We start from the raw sequence: 19,362 nt of genomic DNA, 5'->3' as shown, positions 1-19,362 counted from the left end.
GAGCCACACTCTGACAGGAATTCCTTTACAATGCTACTAAATCTTATGCTATGAACCTCATTATGCACACTGCCATTGGCCCCACTAGAGGCTGAACTCCCTTGCCACCAATAAATATATTCCATTTCTTTCCCCAATTACATACATACTGCATTATATTTCAGATTCAAAATAACTGATCAGGCTTGATGGGGCTGGGAGGGGGAGAAGATGGAATGCTTTTGTAACAGCATACAGTGATCTAGCCAGAATGCTTAATCTGGTTAGCTCTAAGACGAAAATCTGTCTGGTGGCTTTGTGACAAAGGAATGAGGCTATGCAGTACCACGCAAACACCTTATTTTAAATGTTTACAAACAGTAATTTCCATCATTTGCACAGAGTTACTCTGTTGAAATAAGTTTCTGCAGAAGCATTACAGCTGGGGGGGATTAAATCTTAGATAGTTAGTCACAACGATTCTTCTGCATGCCAGATTTTTACAATATAATTACCCACATAGGCACACACATGCAGAACATGAGGATACATGCCAGTACCATTCCATAAAACCAGACCTAAGTTGACTGAACTTTATTCTTTTATAGGAATATCATGATGCTAGCTCCTGTAGAATTTCGTCATGCTTTTACTCACTCAAATAGATGCGACATCATTACAAAATCCATTCTAAAAATCCCTTCTCATCTTCAATATGATGTGGTAAAATAGCAGAGCTCTAGCAGCAGAAGCATTCCTGTATGCGTAATGAAGATCTCAGATCAAACATCTCAACATATTCATTTAAAATAAGTGTATTATAATTTCCTAGATTATTACCTGCCAAAGCTCAGTGGGTGGTCTCTGAAGGCCTACGCTGTCAGGAAATCCAGGTTCTTAGAATCCTGTCATATCTGTCTGCATCCACCCCCTCAATGTTTCCAGTTTCTCCTCTTCTGCTTCAGAAAGTAATTCCCTTGGTAGCTGTCACATTAAGATACTGGGATACAGTCGTCCTGCTGCACTTTTCGATTCTAACTGAACCCAATTGTCAAGTTCACTAACAGAAAGTGTGTAGAACCTACTGCACTGCCTTGAGGTTGATTTGCCTTGAGCTAATGAAAGCCAATTTCTAATTTCAACCCCTAGTTGTGATCAATAGGCTCGAAGGAAACTTATTCATACAAATAGAGACACAACTGATGGGAAGAATTCATATTCAGTGTGACTATTTAGGATTACATACCATCCAGATTTGTTTCTTTGAGTTAAGATATTTTTCAGAAAGAGTGAGGCGACAGCTCGGAGTGTTATGACAGGAGCAAATCTGGCAAAGTTTGAGAGCAAATGGGTCATATGTAGTCAAACCAGCTTTTAACCACATTTTATCACTATACAGCTATTTTTCATATGAACAGGCATTCAATAAGGTGCCTCAGGTACTTCACTGAGAGAAGTGTGTTCTCTGCAGGTGTGAAGGCCTAACTCCTGACTGAGACATCAGCTGTAACTCTTCACTTCCTCTTTTATACTCCAGTGATGTAAATCAATTTAGAGCATGTAAAGTTTATTTACATTCAATATGGCATTCTCTGAAATATTCTCTGAAAAAAGATCTAGAGCAAAATCTAATTCTTTGTTAGAATTTTCCTGCATGCTTCATTCAGAACAAAACAAATCAGCACAAGAGATTACAAATACAACACTAACATATCATTTAACTGATTTATATTTTTTAGTATGCTTACAAGCATGTTATTTTTAAGTCAGGGAACAAATTAGATCTTACTGGTGAACATGGGCAAGTTTGCTTACTTTCTTGGGTATAGGTAAAAGCTGTCATAGACAGGATCTAGGCTGTGTACTTGTATGCTTTATTTTTTTATTGAACACCATAGCTTGGCCAATAGTTTGCAGAGATAAAATAATCTGAAAGATGTTTTCAAGTATGATATCAAAGGTAACACTTCCTGAAGCGCTTTGTTTATGTTGCCATTTTTCGGAAACTTTCCTGGTTTGTTGTTGCCACCATTGTTATGATAAGGGTAGCAATTTTAGACACCTCACTGTAAAATTTCTTTATTGAGTCACCCTTGCACTGAGACTAGCAGCTTGTATTTTCTACTCATACTAACACTAGTAGTCTTTACTGTTTTCATGGATAGTACTGTAATGGTTTTTGTAAGTACACACAGAGAGCAACAGTTAAAGTCGACGTAAAATTAATCAGCCATGTCTCTAGCTACCAGTGCTGTTTTAAAAATATATTGCCTTATCACACATATATTTTTGTTTTTCTCAGATTACGATTATAACAAATGAATAATTAACCTGCCAATACAGAAAGCAGCAGCATCCTCATACAATTAACTGTATTCACATAACAGAAATGTGTAAACTATATTTGGATTCAGGAGTTGGAAAAAACAGACGGATCTGTGGAGCAAAAGGATACTTGTGATTTTACATGATACGCAAGCATGTAGGCTGGAACATGGAATCTGGGGGTTACAAATATACTTAATACAGCTGCAAATTCCTGGTTTTGATATTAAGTCAGCCTGTCACTCCACATTTAAATTCCGCTGGCAGCAAGCAGAGTACCAGATCTCTTACATACAAGGCAGAACAAATTTACTAACTACCGATTCCATCCAAACTGATGTGTTTGGGGGGCTGTAGTTAGTAGATTAGTTGCAGTCTTTGACCTTTGAAACTAAGTACATTGTCCTCCTCATAATCTCTAACAAGCAGAAACCAAAGTTCATTAACATCAGTTTCTTGGGTAGGTTGCTATGTCGATGTATTTCTGTTTTTTGTAAGACTTCTAGACTATGATAAATTCTTAGTTCCTGTTTATAAAGCAGCAAAATGACACGAGAAGGAACTGATAGAGAATGATAGATTTATCTTTTAAAGCTGCTCCTGGAAGTATAAAAGCAGCTATAGCTGGTTTGAACACAGAAACATCTGTTCAACAAACCAATTTGGACCATCTATTTACCTTGCCAGACTTTCTTTGTCATGGAAGAAATATTCAACATTGATAAAAGAGGATTGTGAAACCTAAGAAAGATTACAATTCTGTAAATCCATAGTAATAACATTAAAGCTGTTGCACTATAGCTACCTTTGACAATTAGATTATTGAATACATAGTGAATATGGTTCAGAAGGAGCATGCAGTGTTCACCAAGGAATCAAATAGAATATACAGGTTTTCACCTTGTAGAGGAAGAAGGAGAAGCAGCCCTTTAGTTTTCATTGATTTCAGCTGTCCAGACTTTAAATAGAACTGATTAGGTTATTAGGTTCAATCAACATTTTACTCAAATGTTTAAACACAGCCCATTAGGTATGAAGTTAGTAGGTAACTGACTAAAGAAGTCAGCATGCTAGCAGTTCCTTTTAATAGTGTTTTAGCTGATCTGACGTTTCAGATGGTCTAATCACTCTCATTTTTTTTATTATTTTCATTTGACACTGTCTATTAATTTCCTCATTCTGTCCCTTTCTTCTTAAAGTGTTAATTGGTGAGTTCCATGTATCTTGGAAAACAACCCCACTTAGAATTCCTGTTACAGATTCTATCACCTATCTCCTTGAAGAACTATTTTTCAGGGTTTGAATGATGAGAAGTACTTTACTTAGACTTGGCCGAATTCCTGATGCTTCAAAGTACCCATCAATGTCAATGTAACTGTTTAAAGGAAAGAACTTGAATATCAGAGATTAAAATTAAAAAAAAAAAATCTCAAAAGCAGTCTAGAAGACCCCCTACATTTACTCACAAAATAAATCTGAAAGGCAAATGATTAAGCATTTATAGCGTAACTCCCAGTGGTGAAATTTCAAGTCTTTTTTACAGCTAGACATTTAATCTTTTGAAAGGTATCACAAGTTCTCATTACACTCTATTTCTGTGGAAAAGGTCCATGTTTCACCTGACAGGCTAATAGCCCAGAAACATCCCAGAAGATATAATAGCACAGTCTCAATCACTGACCACAGCATGTCACACCTAACCTTTTCTTACAGGTGAGGTAAAAAAACCCCAAAACAACAAAAAACCAAAAAATACCCTGTACAGTGGATGAAATTGTGGCCCAATGGAAAGTTTCATCCCTTGATGCCAACTTGTGCAATTTCATGGCAAGCTTTGTAGTATTTTGTGGTTTACTTCAAGCTTCAACTATTTGAAACAAGCAAGTTTCAGATTATTCTTTTGAAGGAAAGCCTCCAAGCTTCTTGATTGCAAAGTAAAAGTTTAAAATGTTTCCAAGTACCTTTTTCAGAAGCAAAACCAACACCAGGGTTTTTTCTTAATGATTTGAAATTTAGGTCAGTTTCATAGTATTCAGCTAAATTGTGACACAATGATTAATTGGTCTGGCAGCATTATCTACTTCACCTTTTCTTTTGCATATTCTTCCCAGTTTATTATAATGGTACAAGAAAAGCACATGTCAAACAAGACAACCAACTCTGGATTTTTATTTGTAGCAGCAGCACATCATTTTTAGATTGTTTATTTTATAACTACAGAAAGACATGAAAACTTTTTGATGGGGGCAGAGGGTGAGGAGAAAAGATTAAGAAGGAAAGGATTTTCTTAAGTGGAGAGGAATATTTTTTTTTATGTTTACTTTTAAATTAAGACTGACTTGCTCTTTTTTTATTTTCCTACAAATTTCTTCCAACCTCCTGCCCTGTTTATATATTTATCTTCCCTTATTCATAGAACAGAAAAGTAAAACAAATAATCTTCCTCAAAAAGAAGGACAAATATATGGTAAATTAATTTACACAGTTCTGAAACATAAGGGTTTAGGAAACTACAGGATGTGTTAGTTTATTCTTGGATTTAAAAGTAGCAATTTTTTGAGGGTCACATCCTGTGCCTTTTTATTTAGCCCAAACTTCCTTTGATGTAACTTGGAAGTTCCTGACATGCAGAAAATGCAAATTAACCTCCATACGCATTGTCTAGCTTGGCATTTTCCTGAAGCTTTCCATGTTTACTGTTGCTACCAGTATTGCTGCAATGGTAGCTGTTTTAGACTTCTCACTGTAATAATTTTTATCATGTCATTTAACCTTGCTCTAAATGAGACTAGCAACTCGAATTCCCTACTGCTCCAGTGGATAACATTGTTTTGTCACCGAAAAAGAACAACTAAGAAAAGTAAATACAAGTTCCTGTAGAATGTATTTCAAGAGTCAACAGACAATTGAGCCAGACACAATTCTATAGTACTGCTTTAGTAAAATATCTCAACTGATTTACTCTGCTCAGTTCTCTTGACTATCTTCACAAGATCAATTGTGCAGCAACCTTTTTTCTGAGTCACTCCAAGTTGTTATTCTGCTGTAAGTAGTAACACAATTCTCAGATGCTTATCAATGCAAAATCCCACAAGATCTTGTTATAGAATAGACCACAAGGCCACCACAATAACACAAAGATATCACATTTTTAATATTGTGCAGTAGTGAGCATACTGGAAAATCAGGAAAACTTTCTGCTGGCACATAGTATTTAAAATACTATACGATCTTATGTTATTATTTACTTGTTAATTTTAACAACCTTAATTTCTTTTTTCCCTGCCTATAGAAATCCTAAGTTTTACTCCCACACAGAAAGCAGCTCTTAAAAAAAAAAAAAAAAAAGCTATTTTCCTGATTTAACACCTCTGTATGCCTCTGTATGTTTTCTTTTATATCTGCTATGTTGCCACACGCAAAATAGAATTGTCCCTTTTTCACCACTAAAAGGAGACAGTTGAATTATTTTATCAGTCCTTCAAAAAAAACCTCAACATTTGAGAGAAGCCTAAAACAGCTCCCTGAAAAGCATCTGTAACTGGTAACAAGACATTAAGAGCAAACTCAAAGGAAAGCTAGAGCGTAAGAAAGTACCAGATCTTTAACTTAAAAAGTTAAAGTCACAGCACAGCCCCAAATATCTTGCAATGATGTCAAGGGAAGTATAAATACCGTAGTGCATAACCAACTTTCAGTATAGGAAGTTTGCCACAATGAAACAGGGGCTATAAAAAACTTTGATGAGTTTATCTATTTTGCAGAACCATTTCACAGACTGACAATGATTCTCTAAGAAATGAATGGAAGGAACATGGTGGGTCACCCAGGTTGTGGTATTATTTAATTCTTTCTTCCTCTTTCTGTTTTACTATTTCATGCTACCTGATTAGCTGTTTTTCATATCTTTACAAAGCCGACTTCCTCAAAATACTTTCCTTTTTCTTTCTGTACTTCCTCAACAGATGTTTTTTGTTATCTTGATTTCAGATGGCGATTTTCTCAACATTAGAACAACAAGAAAAATAACCAACACACAGAAGGTGTTACTTCCAGATTTAATATTTTGCTCCACTCCATAATAAAGAGCATGAGACTGCAAGATAGCTTGAAACTCCCTTCTTATCCTGAATTTCTGTTTGGCTAGGTAATTTTTGTTCATAAAGGAACCGATCAAAATTTGGTGATTGAGTATAGACAGACAGTCAAGTAAATATATATACACAGAAACATACATGTCTTACTATAACATTTCTTGGGCTATTACAACCTCTGTCTTTATTTCAGTTAAGATGCACAGACACAGCATGGAAACAAACTGCATTACTTCATCAGTTTTCAGAGGACAATAAATTAAACTGAATAGCTTTCAATGTGTGAATGCAAACCCAGCTTTTTATGAAGTAAATCTTTTGTAATATATAATTTATATATTTCATAATTACTTTTAACATATATTTAATATAGAATTACATTAATAGAAACAGAACATGTTTTAAAAAAATGTAATCAAAATATTCAGAGTTCATTGCTTTCTGCATTAAGTTTTCAACTAGCTAGGATGAACTTAAGTGTTTTTTAGGTTTATGTATTCTACTATATATATTGATTCTAGATAATTTATAAATGCCTATTCTTACTCCCTGTTGACAAACCTTTTTTCTCACATCTCCCAAAACATAGTCTGTAAGATTTTGTGGGACGGGGGGAATATTTCAGGATGTTTAGTACTTTCACAGGAGAAATTATTTTTTTTCTTTAATCCCCAGACCTAGATTTAGAACTTTGTGGCTTGTTTCACATTTTTAAAAATGACTACGTTGTATGTCATAAACAGCATCAGCACTTTAAAAAACAAAGTGAATGTGAATTGCACCAACTCAGTTTTGTGAGGTGCTAAACCAAAAGCATCCAGTATCTAAAAATGTTTTTCTAAAATTAGTACAAAAAGTAATTAGCAAGAATTTAAGTATTCTATATGATCATTTAGGTCATTCATAATCAGCCAAACTGAAAAAGGTTAACACCAATGAGGAAAGTTTAAACCATTTAAAATTCATTCTCAAATGAACAATGCACTGGGGAAAAGGATCAGATTACTTAATATAGGCTCAGTTCTCCTCTCCCACCAAGTAGCCTGGCCATACATCCCCAGCCAGACTGCCTTGGGAACTGCATCTTCTTTCCTGCACTTATTTTAACAGGAATTGCACAAGTGTTACACAGTGATAACTCTAACCCTCTGTTTATATGGAAGACAAAACTATTAATGTTTTTTACACAGTTCATACCATTGAGGTTAAAGGCCAGAGAAAAGACCTCATGATTTGGTTTTTTTTTAAAGTACATGCAGTATTTGGTCAGCGGAGAGTTCTTTCTCTCTTCTGATCTATCAGATACCATAAATGAATAATATATCTCACTTTCTCTGAATATAGCTCAAATGTCACCCTTTTGGGGCACATCAAAACTGCTACTAGTTATTACTATTTGCCATCACAGAGGAATCATATGTACAAGCATCACTTTGAAATCACTTCCACGTCAAAATTTTAAAATATTCAGTAAAAATCCAAGATCTCTGTGAACTATTATGACAGCTGTTTATTTGAACTTAACATAGACCAACCTTAGTAGTTCAGCACAGTATTTATATCAATGCATTTCTATTGAGGGCGCATTCACCAACAATTCACATTTGAATGTTAAAGTTAGGACCAATTCATTTTCTTCTAAAATGTGACATAACATTTTCAGAGTGAGTGGCAAGAAGAGGAGAGTAAGTTAATTTTGTAACAGATACATCCCTTATTCTCTGTGGAGTACACTCCAGTGAGAAAGCAGAACTAAGAACAACCCAGAGCACCCGTGTTCTGGAAGCAGAAAGCATATCTGTTCCCCAAACAATAGTGCTCCTTCTAATCTCCAGAAATACTGAGCTTCTGACTTCTCATTACCTAATGCGTAGATTTTTATGCTGCTTTTCAGAAGAAAGTGATAATAAGACAGCTGAGAGCATAAACTCTTTTAAGGTAGGGACCTTTATAAATTCATACATTCAATCATGTTTGCCTCAAACAAAACAATTAAATGACTTAGAATGATACTACTTATAAGAAAAGGTGGTAAAAGCTTTAGTTTAAAATATAGATCATGCTGTATATGTAAGTGTGTACAATTAGTCTATACTAGCTTGTTAGTTTAAACTCCTACTTTCCATGCAGGTAGGAATTTTAGATAGTTCACCACTGTCCTCAACTGGGCCCATAGGTTCCAATAGGAACTGAATGTTTCCCTTGATTTTCAGGTGCTCTATTATAAACCAACATACCAAATACCTTATTAAAAAACAATTGTATTATAAGCTTTAGCAACGTTATCATATAATTTAAAAAAATAATCAAGCAATGTCTAATTGAGAAAAAGTATATTGCATGTAAAGCTAGCGTACACAACAAACCAAATTCTGGTTGCCTAATACTGTCTCTGTTGAGAAACAGAAAAAGAAACCACAAAACTATTTGTTGAACTCTCACCCAGAACGTGGGGGTTTCAGCCTTCCATAACTTCAAGTTAGGATTGAAAGAAAAAGAATCCTTTTAGAAGCTAATTAATATAACACATAGAGTACAGTGTTTGTAACACTAATAAGAAATAACTTACCGCATTCATTTCAGATTTTTGAACCTCGGTAAGAAGGTCATAGCCTGAGGTGAAAGGAACAGCCCTAGAGACGGTGCCAAGAAGTTAAAATGCCAAGGCCTATTTTTATACACTGCTTCTATTTTTAGTTACATCGTGATGGAAGTACAGAGCCTATGAAAAAATTGTATTATCAAATGAGAGAAAGTATTTAAATTCTTTATTGTAAATGAAAAGCAAAAAAAAGTAAACTTGAAAAATTATTAGGTAAATTTAACAGACTTTACTGGATCATAAAAGGCCAGCTAAAATAGCTTTGAAATAATACTCTCTGAGAAAATTAACTTTAAGGGGCTACCCACAATTCTACCCAATTGATCAAATCTTCCTTTTATGGCAATTACAGCTACAAGAAAGCACAAATGTTCCCCAATTCAGACTTGTCTGCATCCAAGCACATTTTCCCATGATCAAAGTTTAGCATCCTGCTCTACCAACAAAAATATATTAAACTTTTCAACCGATTGCATGCAGAGTTCAGAACTGGTGAGCAGTACCACAGTGTAAAACGTTGGTTCAGTTACTCAATCATTAGGTGCCTTTGGCTGTTTTCCATCCAATGTAAGCATAAACTGAGGTAATCCTGCAATCTAGTTAACTCGTTTAACTTCTGTATTAGTTGTTGGAGTACTCAAGGGCAGCTATTTCCCATGCAGTTCTAATTTATGACTCTGATGATTACTTTATAAAATGTCTTATTAAAAGCAGGTAATGTTGTTTCTTCCTAATGAAGTACAAAGGCACAGCAGAAATATTTCTGTGTAAAACACATCCACAATCTGCATTCATTTTACCTAATCCCTAATGTGTTACAACAACAAAAATCTAGAATATTTGTTTAGTGGTCGATTTCAGCAAAGACAAGGACCTACACTATAACATGTAGCAATGACCATTTACATTTTAGTAGCATGTCATAGGTTACTAACACGTCATGGACTCATTTATTTTTATAACCATTTGCATTAGGTAATCATGATTGCATTGCATAAGACAGTCTTGCGGTATGGTTCAAAGAACATCTGATGTTTTACATTGCTAACTCCATTTCATCTCATTTTTCACATAACTTTCCTAGTTAGTGAGAATACTTCCTAGAGAAAACCAAGCAAAAACCGGTATGCACCAAACAATGTGAGGAAAGAAAATGGTGCAGAACAGCCAGAGATTACTTCAGAGTGACATCAAATACAGCAATAAACAGTACTTTCATTACCTGTGTACTACATGCCCTGTTGCTTTTGGTTTAAATGTGATCATGCAAGCAATTTAGCAAGACAAGAAAAAAATGAATGAGAACATATACCAGTGACAAAGCAGTCAAGGCACTGAAACTTGTACTAATGTACTGTAAAGCAAACTGAAAGTTTAACCTTAACATCAGTAATTTTTTTAAATCATCTGTGAAAAGAACCAAGTTGACCATTCTTTCTTCAAAAGTACAGGTGGAAAAATACTCTGCAATTGTTGAAGGTAATTATAATGAGGATTTTTAAATATAAAAATATTGTATGCGGTGTGTTTTGTGCAAAAAGGAAAAATTACTAAACAAACTCTCTAAAGAAATGAAGCCTAACATGCTCATCGCATCCAAAAGATAGTCAAAAGTAGTTTCACAAGATGGTCAATAAGGTCTTAGTTAGTCAAAGTTTTTTTAAAATATCTTATAAATGAAATCTATTCAAAGTAGAATTTGTTATACAGATTCATATATACATTCTTGATAACTCAATCTAGCTTCAACAGTAGTTACATAAGGTCCAAAAAAAGAACATGTTACCACAGATCTAATTCTTCAGTCAATCTCTATGCAAAAGCAAACAGCTTCACTAGGAGTAGTAGAATCTGTGCAAATTGCTTTGGGTCAATAAAATCTTGGTGTGAAAAGCTCCTAACAAAACTAATTCCCTTTAATTTGTTGTACTACTAGCAACATTCATTGAAATAAAAGCACTGGAATGAATATATTACCATAATCTGTTCAACTAAGAATGATTTTTTTTTTTAATGCTATATAAAGCAACTTCCAAGCATAGTCATCATTGCACTTGAAAAACTCAGCATCCTTTTAATCATAAATTAGTAAGTTTTGAAATGTCACCATATATGTTAACCATCACAAAAACCAAATCTGCAATTTAAATAGCTCCTTTTTTAAAAGGAGTATCAAAATACTTGATTTGATTCAGTATTTTTAAAAGCGTGGGAGCATGAACTGAATATGCCTTAAAAGCAATGTAAAGAATCTCTCCCTGTGTAGACCATTAGTTGTGTTTTGAAAGTGATTATCACTAAATACCACCTATTTGTCATTATGATTTCCAGTCTGAAGTGTATGAAATCTGCCCATGTCTGTATGCTATGACATCACCCTCATGCAGTACATGGGTTGAATTTCATAGTAGGTTCTTTTAAAGAGTAATAAGACATTAATAACAATATTGAAGTACTCTCAACTTCCTGCACACGCTACTATCAGACGAATTAGAATTTCTTTACAGAGAAGCACCATAATTTCTAGGACCAAAATCCCTTGAGCCTGAGGATGTCAGCATCAGCAGCTGTACCCAAACAGCTCTACGCCTTAGCACAGAGCCTGCTGCTCACTGCTGAGTTGATGGGACTCTAGGCCACTGTTGCTCAGCCTGTAGCACATGGCTGGCAGCAGCCAGCTCAACTACTACCCTCAGGAAGAGATTCCTAATCTTGGAGGGGGCTCCAGTGAGACACTGGCACAGTTACAATTTGCATCACCTCCCTTCCCCTCCCTCAGCCATAACATTGTCATGCTGTCATCCAGGAAGAAGCTAAGGCTGAGAACCAAATCATCAACACAGCTGGGGGTGGGAAATTTAATGGTCTCTGTCAAACCTCCCCATTCACCATTAGGAAATTCCCAAAACAGGTGCAACCAATATCGGCTCCAGTCATTTATTGTGAGCATGGGCCAACATTATCATCATTTCCACTGTAAAACCTCACAAAAGATGATGAAACAAGTACCATCCTAAAAAGGATGGTATTTCTTTTTCGTTGGTCCTTGCAACTAATATTAGAGATGACAAGCGGTTCTTTGTATTTCCTAAAAGGGCTTTCAGATTGCCATCAACAGAATAGGTGATAAAAGACAAATCATAAGAGAATAAAACATCACAGCCTATTTAATATGTTAAGAAAGCCAACGTAGCATAATATATGAATTTCAACTTACGGATAGTGACAACAAAGCCAGCTTTCATATGACGGGTTAAGAAAGCAAGTTAAAAACATGTACATCTGCTTTTAAAAGGGAAAGGATACAGAGACTACACATCAGTGTTAGAGACAGCAGGCGGAACACTGTTTTCAAGTTAAGATATTTAAAAAATATATATATATTACTGCTCATATAAGTTTACCATGAAAAGTTATCCCTCTTTAGCTTAAAATTGCAAGCTGAGGGGCAAAACCACCATTCTTCTTTGGTGTCCACATTTTACATAATTCCAATGTTAAAAGTTTGAGCCTACATTGCCTTCCTTGATTTTTCATAGCAAGACTGCGGGGAATACACAAACCTCAACAAAAATATTTTCTCTCTTTAAAACAAAGAAAGGATCAAATTTTTTTAAATCTCACTTAAAAGATTGCAATTTTTAATCCTAAAGTAGGAATCTATGATATGAATGTTGCATATTATTCTGTGAATGCGGCATATTATTCTGTGAAGAAATCTAACAGGGCAGTGCTTAAAAGTTTTTCTTTTCACATTCCAAGTCAGAGCAAGACAGTCCTCAAAGTAATCATTTTGTCATCAGTGCCTTAGTTAAGCACTTAAGATGACATAACATTATTTTTTATTTTTATTTTACTTACCATCTTTTGCAAATCTCAAAACTGGAGAAATAGGCCTATCTTCTAAGCTTGCTAAAGACGTTTCTAAATGAATATTTGAAAGCAAAACATTGTATCACCAAAATCACTGAAAGTAAACCTGAATCTGCAGATACCAGCTATATCTATTCCTATCAAAGCTGGGGGCGGGGGGGGGGGGGGTGAGAGGCGGGGTGGCAGGGAAGCGGGAAGAAAAGAAAAGCAAGAACAATATACAACTGATTTTCTCAAATTATTATGTTTCTACAGGGGGGAGGACGACCCCAAATGTAACAGCAAGATAAATTTGTTCTTTCTAGTGATACAACTTCTAAGGGTGTACTATTTAACTAAGTCTGGCCCCTCTCCTCTCTTAGCAACCACATCTTTGTTGGTTAGTTTTTCAGATGTCTTGTCAAGAACCAGCTTTTAAAATACATTAGATTTAATAAAAGTATCAGTAGGAAGATGAAAAGAACAAAGTTACATATCATGCTGTGTTATATCAAGATAGAAACTTCTTTCTTTGAAATAAGTCAGAAATGAGGTCTACTCCTGAATCAGTGGAAGCAAGCAATGGGGTCTCAAACAGATTAAGTCCTCAGTATATTTGTTTCTACATAGAAACTATTTAAATTATATAGCTTTATCCTGAATAAGACATTATAGAAGATAATCACAAAATGAACTTTCAAGCTGTCAGTCAATGTTCCAATGCAATTCCTCAAAAATTAGTCTTTTTTTAAATTTTCTCCATCTAACATACCTCCTATTGATCAGTTTCATTGTGCTGAGGATCACTAAGAAAGCACACAGTACACATTTTGTGGCATTTAGACAGATATAAAGATTACATTAATCTAATTTTCCAAGCATATGCTGTCTCTAGAAAGAAACAAGGAACTGGAAACCTCAAAGGGCAATATGAGTCTTCTGGAAAATAGCAGGAAAATCTCATAAATAGGAACTCTCTGATACTGATCTACACAATGGCAGAAAACTATTATATTTTTTCATGATTGGCAATATGTTCTTATTTCTGTGATGGTCTTACTTCCCTCCAAAAGAACTAAAGCTGTGTGCTTAAAATAGCTGAAAAACAGCTGTTGGATTTTTCACAGTAATGGGTTTTATCCTCATGCAACATATAATGCAAACCAGCCATTTGACTAATACATAGTTACAGTTGCAGAAAACATGCCTTCACAATATAGTCTTTCTTGCTAATGACACAGCAATAAAATATTCCTCTTCACATGAGTTTTTGTGTGCTTTTTTTTTTTTTTTAGCATTATCATAACCATTTGGCACAAGAGTAGCTGTAGTCACATTGATGAAGTTTTCCATCTCTGGAAACACCTGATAGGTCAAACCCTTACTTGTAAACTGGGGAAACAGTCTACGCTTGCCTGTTTTATAATCTTGTGACAGTTTTAAGTTCCTCTGGTGACTGGAGAGTGTACCAAAACCACAATACTTTACATACTTACCTTTGTTTGCACCACCACTCAAGAAAAAGCTATTAAGCTATTTCAGTTTAGCTCTCTGTGTTAAAAGTTATTAGATGGCTTATAATACTTTAAAATGTTTCAGAGAATTACATTTTGCAGTTATTTTAGAGAGACAGATATAAATCAATTTCTATCAGTTCTCAGTTAAAAGATACTAATCTACTATATAAAAATGCATTTTCTATACATTGACAAAATAATTAAGCCTTTGGAAAACAATTTTATTGCAATATAATCCCCTGCTCCTTTAATTTTGAGATAGATACTGCTTTTTGTTTCATAATTTAGGTGCCTATAGAAGGAAGTCTGCATTGATTTCACCATAAACAAAGCCAAAGAGATGCTTCGTTCAGTAGCCATCAGAAGATTTATACAAAGGCTGAAAAAAACCCCAAACCACAACCTGACAAGAACTATTCCTATATAAAGAATCCTCTCAAAATGCCTTTTTTTTTTTTTCTTAATGATTTAATCCATGAATATGGGCCTCAGAAACTGGTGAATCTAAATCTGCCTGTCCTGGGGTATGGGGACATGCAGAGAGAGAAGGGGGGGGGGGGGGGGGGGGGAGGGGGAGGAATTCAAGTTCAAAATAATTTCATAGATACACTTTAAATAATATTTAAATATATATACACAAAACTTTAAATAATCTGCTTACATCTAAAACTTTATTTACATTAATCTGACTTTAGATTTCACAAGTCTGTTTTTAAAAAAGCATGTTCTAAATACATAGAAGGGACTTGCCTCTCTCCTCTCTACCACATGCTATGACTGTGCTGCTGTATTCCAGAGAAAGACTTTCCAAAGGTGGCAGGGTGAGCGTGTGTGATTAGGAGAGCTTTGTCCTCTGCAGCTATCATCATGCTGTCTCCATCGTCCACAAACACAGAGGGCAGATGAGAATTGAATAGAAATAGACCATGCAGTTGTAAAACCCAGTTCTTCATTTATTTATTTTTGCCATTGAGTAACACCTTTCATTACAAATATCAGCTCAATGGCAGAAAGCTCCCCAGTGTGCTTTGCATATTTTCACAGGTTCATTTGTCTCCTTCTGTGACATCAGTTTAAAAAGGTTCCTGAAGAAATGCCACTAACAATCATTTCTATTTCAAGCCTTCAAAGCCAAAGTTGAGCACAATACAAGGCACTGGTAACTGATCTTTAGGTTTCAGTCCACCGACTTTTCACACTGGGAATAGATCCCATCTGTTTCCTCTTTATGCACCAGCCTTTAGAAAGCACAGATCTGGAAACTGCCTCCATACAGAACAGAGTATAGCTGGCTTTCCCCAGCTGACAGCAGAAAAAGCCCCATGATTATGGATAGCTTTCTCCTAAGGCTTTCTACTTCTCTTTTCTCCCTGGTCTGCAAATACATGATGTGGTTTTCTCGATGTGGTGGTGGGGTGTTCTTTTTTTGGAGGGGGGAAGGGAGTGGACTGCCTTTCCTTGCTCCTTGTTCTCCCCCTTCCTTCTTTCTTGGCAGAGGTTTCCCCATTTACAAACCCTCACACAGGGAACATTTCAATTTCAAGCCTCAGTACAATCAACCACAGGCAGCCCTCCCTCCTGCTTTGGCACCAGAGCGTGAGACATTTCCCCCACCACTCTCCCTCCCAAACAAGCTGCTCTCCAGATGGATACTCGTGGCTCTCCCTTGGCTATTCCCTTCACCTCTTCGCTCCCTGTCCCGGCGAGAGGGAAGGAGAGGGGCAGAGAGCAGAGGCGTCTTTTGGGCAGGGGCAAACAGGGCAGAGCAGAACGCTTTCATCCCGAGCAGCTCAGCACCACCGAAGTCCTTAACTCCTTGACTCGGGGATCTTCCCCTCCCCAAGCTCTCTGCCCTCACCTCCCTCAGCCCCACACCCTGGCTCCCCTCACACGGGGGCCCCTCAGCCCCACACCCTGGCTCCCCTCACACGGGGGTCCCTCAGCCCCACACCCTGGCTCCCCTCACACGGGGGTCCCTCAGCCCCACACCCTGGCTCCCCTCACACGGGGGTCCCTCAGCCCCACACCGGAGGCTCCCCTCACACGGGGGTCCCTCAGCCCCACACCGGAGGCTCCCCTCACACGGGGGTCCCTCAGCTCCGTGCCCTGCCCCCGCTCCCCTCAGCGCAGCGGGAGACTCCCCTCAGCCCGGCACTCACTACTTGTAGAGCTGCTGCAGGCAGAGGTCCAGGCACTCGCCCTCCACCTCCTCCTCCGTGATGTACTCCGAGAGCGGCCGGGGCAGCGGGGGCAGCGGCGGGGGAGGCGGCGGCGGGGCGGGCGGCTGAGGGTCGCCGGCGTCGCCCTCGCCCTCGCCCTCCTCCGCCTCGGCGGCCGTTCCCGCTTCTCCCTCTGCCCCGGGCTCCTCGTCAGCGGCGGCCGCGGCGTCGGCAGCGGGAGGGGGAGCCGGAGCCGGCGCCGGCTCTGCCCCGAAGGGCCCGCGGAACTCGCCCAAGAACAGCTCGAGAAAGCGGCGGTAGCTCTTCTCCTCAGCGCTGCCGCCGCCGCTGCCCGTGCCGCCCGCGGCCATTGCTTCGCATTCCCGGCCGCTCGCCGGCGGATCAGCACTGCGCCCGCAGAGAGCTCCCTGCCCGCCGCCGCCGGCTGCCGCCTCCCGCCCGCCCGCCTGCGCGCGCGCTCTCGAGCCGGACCCGCGAGGGCGCGCACGCCGCGGGAGGAGGCGCGGGGGGAGTGAGGGGGTGTGCGCCTGAGCGGTGGGAGCGCGGGCGGCGCTGAGGGGGGCGAGGGGTCCGGGCCGCGGCCTGAGGGGGAGGCCCGGCCCGCGGCCTGGGGGAGGGAGGCCGAGCGGGCGGAGAGGGGCCGGGGGGAGGCAGGTGGAGGGCTGGCGCGCTGACAGCCGCGCCGATGTGATGAGTCATGCGAAGGCAGCCAGACGCGTAGGTTCCTCACAGGAACCCGAAGGAAACCTGAGAGCACATTCCCTATTACCTAATCTCTGCCTCAGGATTTCCCCGCGCTCATCGTTTCCGGCGCTGCTGTCACCTCCCCGGGCTCCCGCTCGCTGCCAGGACGGGGCTGGAGGGTAAGCGGGGCCGGGGCTGGGGGCGGCCCGGCCCGGCCTCACCTCATGGCATGGGGCCATCGCTGCCCCGCGGGGCCGGCCGCCCCGGGCTGGCTGCCAGGCGGAGTCTCTGCGGAGTGGTTTTGAAATCCAGAGTGGGTTAACGTGAGAGAAACTGTCAATTAAATATTCGGTATTTCAGTAAAAAATGCCCTCTCCGACAAACCTGTGGTGTAGTGTGTGCGGCCCCGGCCCTGGGGCGGCCTGGCAGGCCTGTGGCAAGGCCCAGGCTGTGCTCCCCACGGCTGTCAGGCTGCGGGGCCCAGGCCTCTCAGCCCTCACCTGTCAAAATACTCCCCATGTCCCCGGCGAGGGGAGCTTTGGGGTCATATCTACCCATTTCCAACGCTTAGAAACTTTGCTCTCTCCAACTACCTGACAGCAGGTTGTAGCGAGGTGGGAGCTGGTTTCTTCTCCCCGATATCAAGCAACAGGACAAGAGAAAATGTCCTCAAGTTGTGCCAGGGGAGGTTTAGATTGGGTATTGGGGGAAAATCCTTCGCTGAAAGGGTTGTCAAGCACTGGAACAGGCTGCCCAGGCAGGTGGCAGAATCACCATCCCTGTAAGCGTTTAAAAAACACATAGATGTGGCACATAGGGACATGGTTTAGCAATGGAATTGGCAGTGCTGAGTTAACAGTTGGATTTGATGATCTCAAAGGTCTTTTCCAACCTAAATGATTCTATGATTCTATGAAAACTTCTGATGCTAATCTACGTTCAAGACCAGCATATGAATAGCTATGTGGTTTCATAAATTATACATTACATGATGCCTACACATTCGAAGTTGTGGCAAAGGGGAGTTCATGAACAGCTGAACACATTAAACTGAATGAAACTCAAAATTTATAGCCAGTCAATGGGAGATAAGCTGTAGTTGATATTCTACTGCTGTCTGATAAACATCTTTCCTTTGTGAAAGACATTTTGGCTTGTTTTATTCATTGCTGCTGAAAAGCTATTTTCAAAGCTATCAGTTCCATAAATACCATCAATGAACAGGTATAATTGCCACACATTTAGAATAGCTTGTATACGTCAGAGAGAACGATACCCTTAATGTCAGGTATACCTTGAAAAAATGGCCAAACCACAAGTCTCATATGTAAAAATATTCTCAAATTTTAATGGATTGCAACAAGGACAGTAGCTTGCTGAAACTTGTTGTTCTCAGTGTTGTAGTAATCAACTCTGGATGTCAGGTGCTGCTGTAAATCTGTCTTCTGTTTGGTGAATTGTTATTTCAGAGCCAAACTAATTTTAGAATATTTCTGGCAACTGCATTGACTGATCATATTGCAATCTTGCGAATATGTAAAAGCCCTGAGAGTTAAAAATGTGATTGTCACAGTTAGTCTTAGTCTTTCATGGCCAAAAGCTATTAAAGTGACAGAAAATTGCAGATCTTCTCCTGAAAGGCTATATCTAAGTAAATTTTTTCCATACACCATTTAAATATTTTCAATTTAACATTAATTTAATTAGGAATTCCAGTTGGTTTTGAGGGGTAAAAAACCTTGCAGTCCTTTTGAAGAGTAGCCCACAGTTGCAGCTGGTGATGTCATTGCTGGGTTTTGGTGTTATTTTTTTAGGTTTGTGCGTACTGCATAACCAGTGAGTAACAAGCCGTGAGAACACATATCAATGCAACTATCAAAAAAGCAGTTTTAAGTTCATGGTTAGTTGTTTTTCACCAGTAATTCACAGGCAGTTGGAGTTTCTAAGAAACTGCAATCTAAATAATCTTAGTGTAATATTACCTCAATTCTAGAAATCCGTATTATAACAATATCTTCGGGAAATAACAGCTAACGAAACAAGATGTATGATCAGATTCATGTTGTATGCAAACAGCAGTTAAGGCTATCCAAGAAAAGATTCAAAAGCATTTAGATAGTCTTTTTTCT

General features: G+C 38.9%; 1 protein-coding gene across 1 annotated transcript in view; it reads right to left on the bottom strand.

The window, feature by feature from the left end:
* Nucleotides 1-17,197, bottom strand: part of PPM1E (protein phosphatase, Mg2+/Mn2+ dependent 1E) — a 69,895-nt gene extending 52,698 nt beyond the window's left edge. Inside the window, exon 1 of the mRNA XM_080383366.1 lies at nucleotides 16,529-17,197. Within this exon, the coding sequence (XP_080239492.1) occupies nucleotides 16,529-16,899 (371 nt within the window). The 5' untranslated portion in view covers nucleotides 16,900-17,197. The remainder of the gene's footprint in view (nucleotides 1-16,528) is intronic.
* Between the last annotated feature and the right edge of the window lie 2,165 nt (nucleotides 17,198-19,362).

The sequence above is a fragment of the Falco punctatus genome, assembly GCF_963210335.1.
Source record: "Falco punctatus genome assembly, chromosome: 1".
Lineage (NCBI taxonomy): Eukaryota > Metazoa > Chordata > Aves > Falconiformes > Falconidae > Falco > Falco punctatus.
Note: the sequence above shows the minus strand (reverse complement) of the source record. Positions and strands in the feature narration are given on the sequence as shown.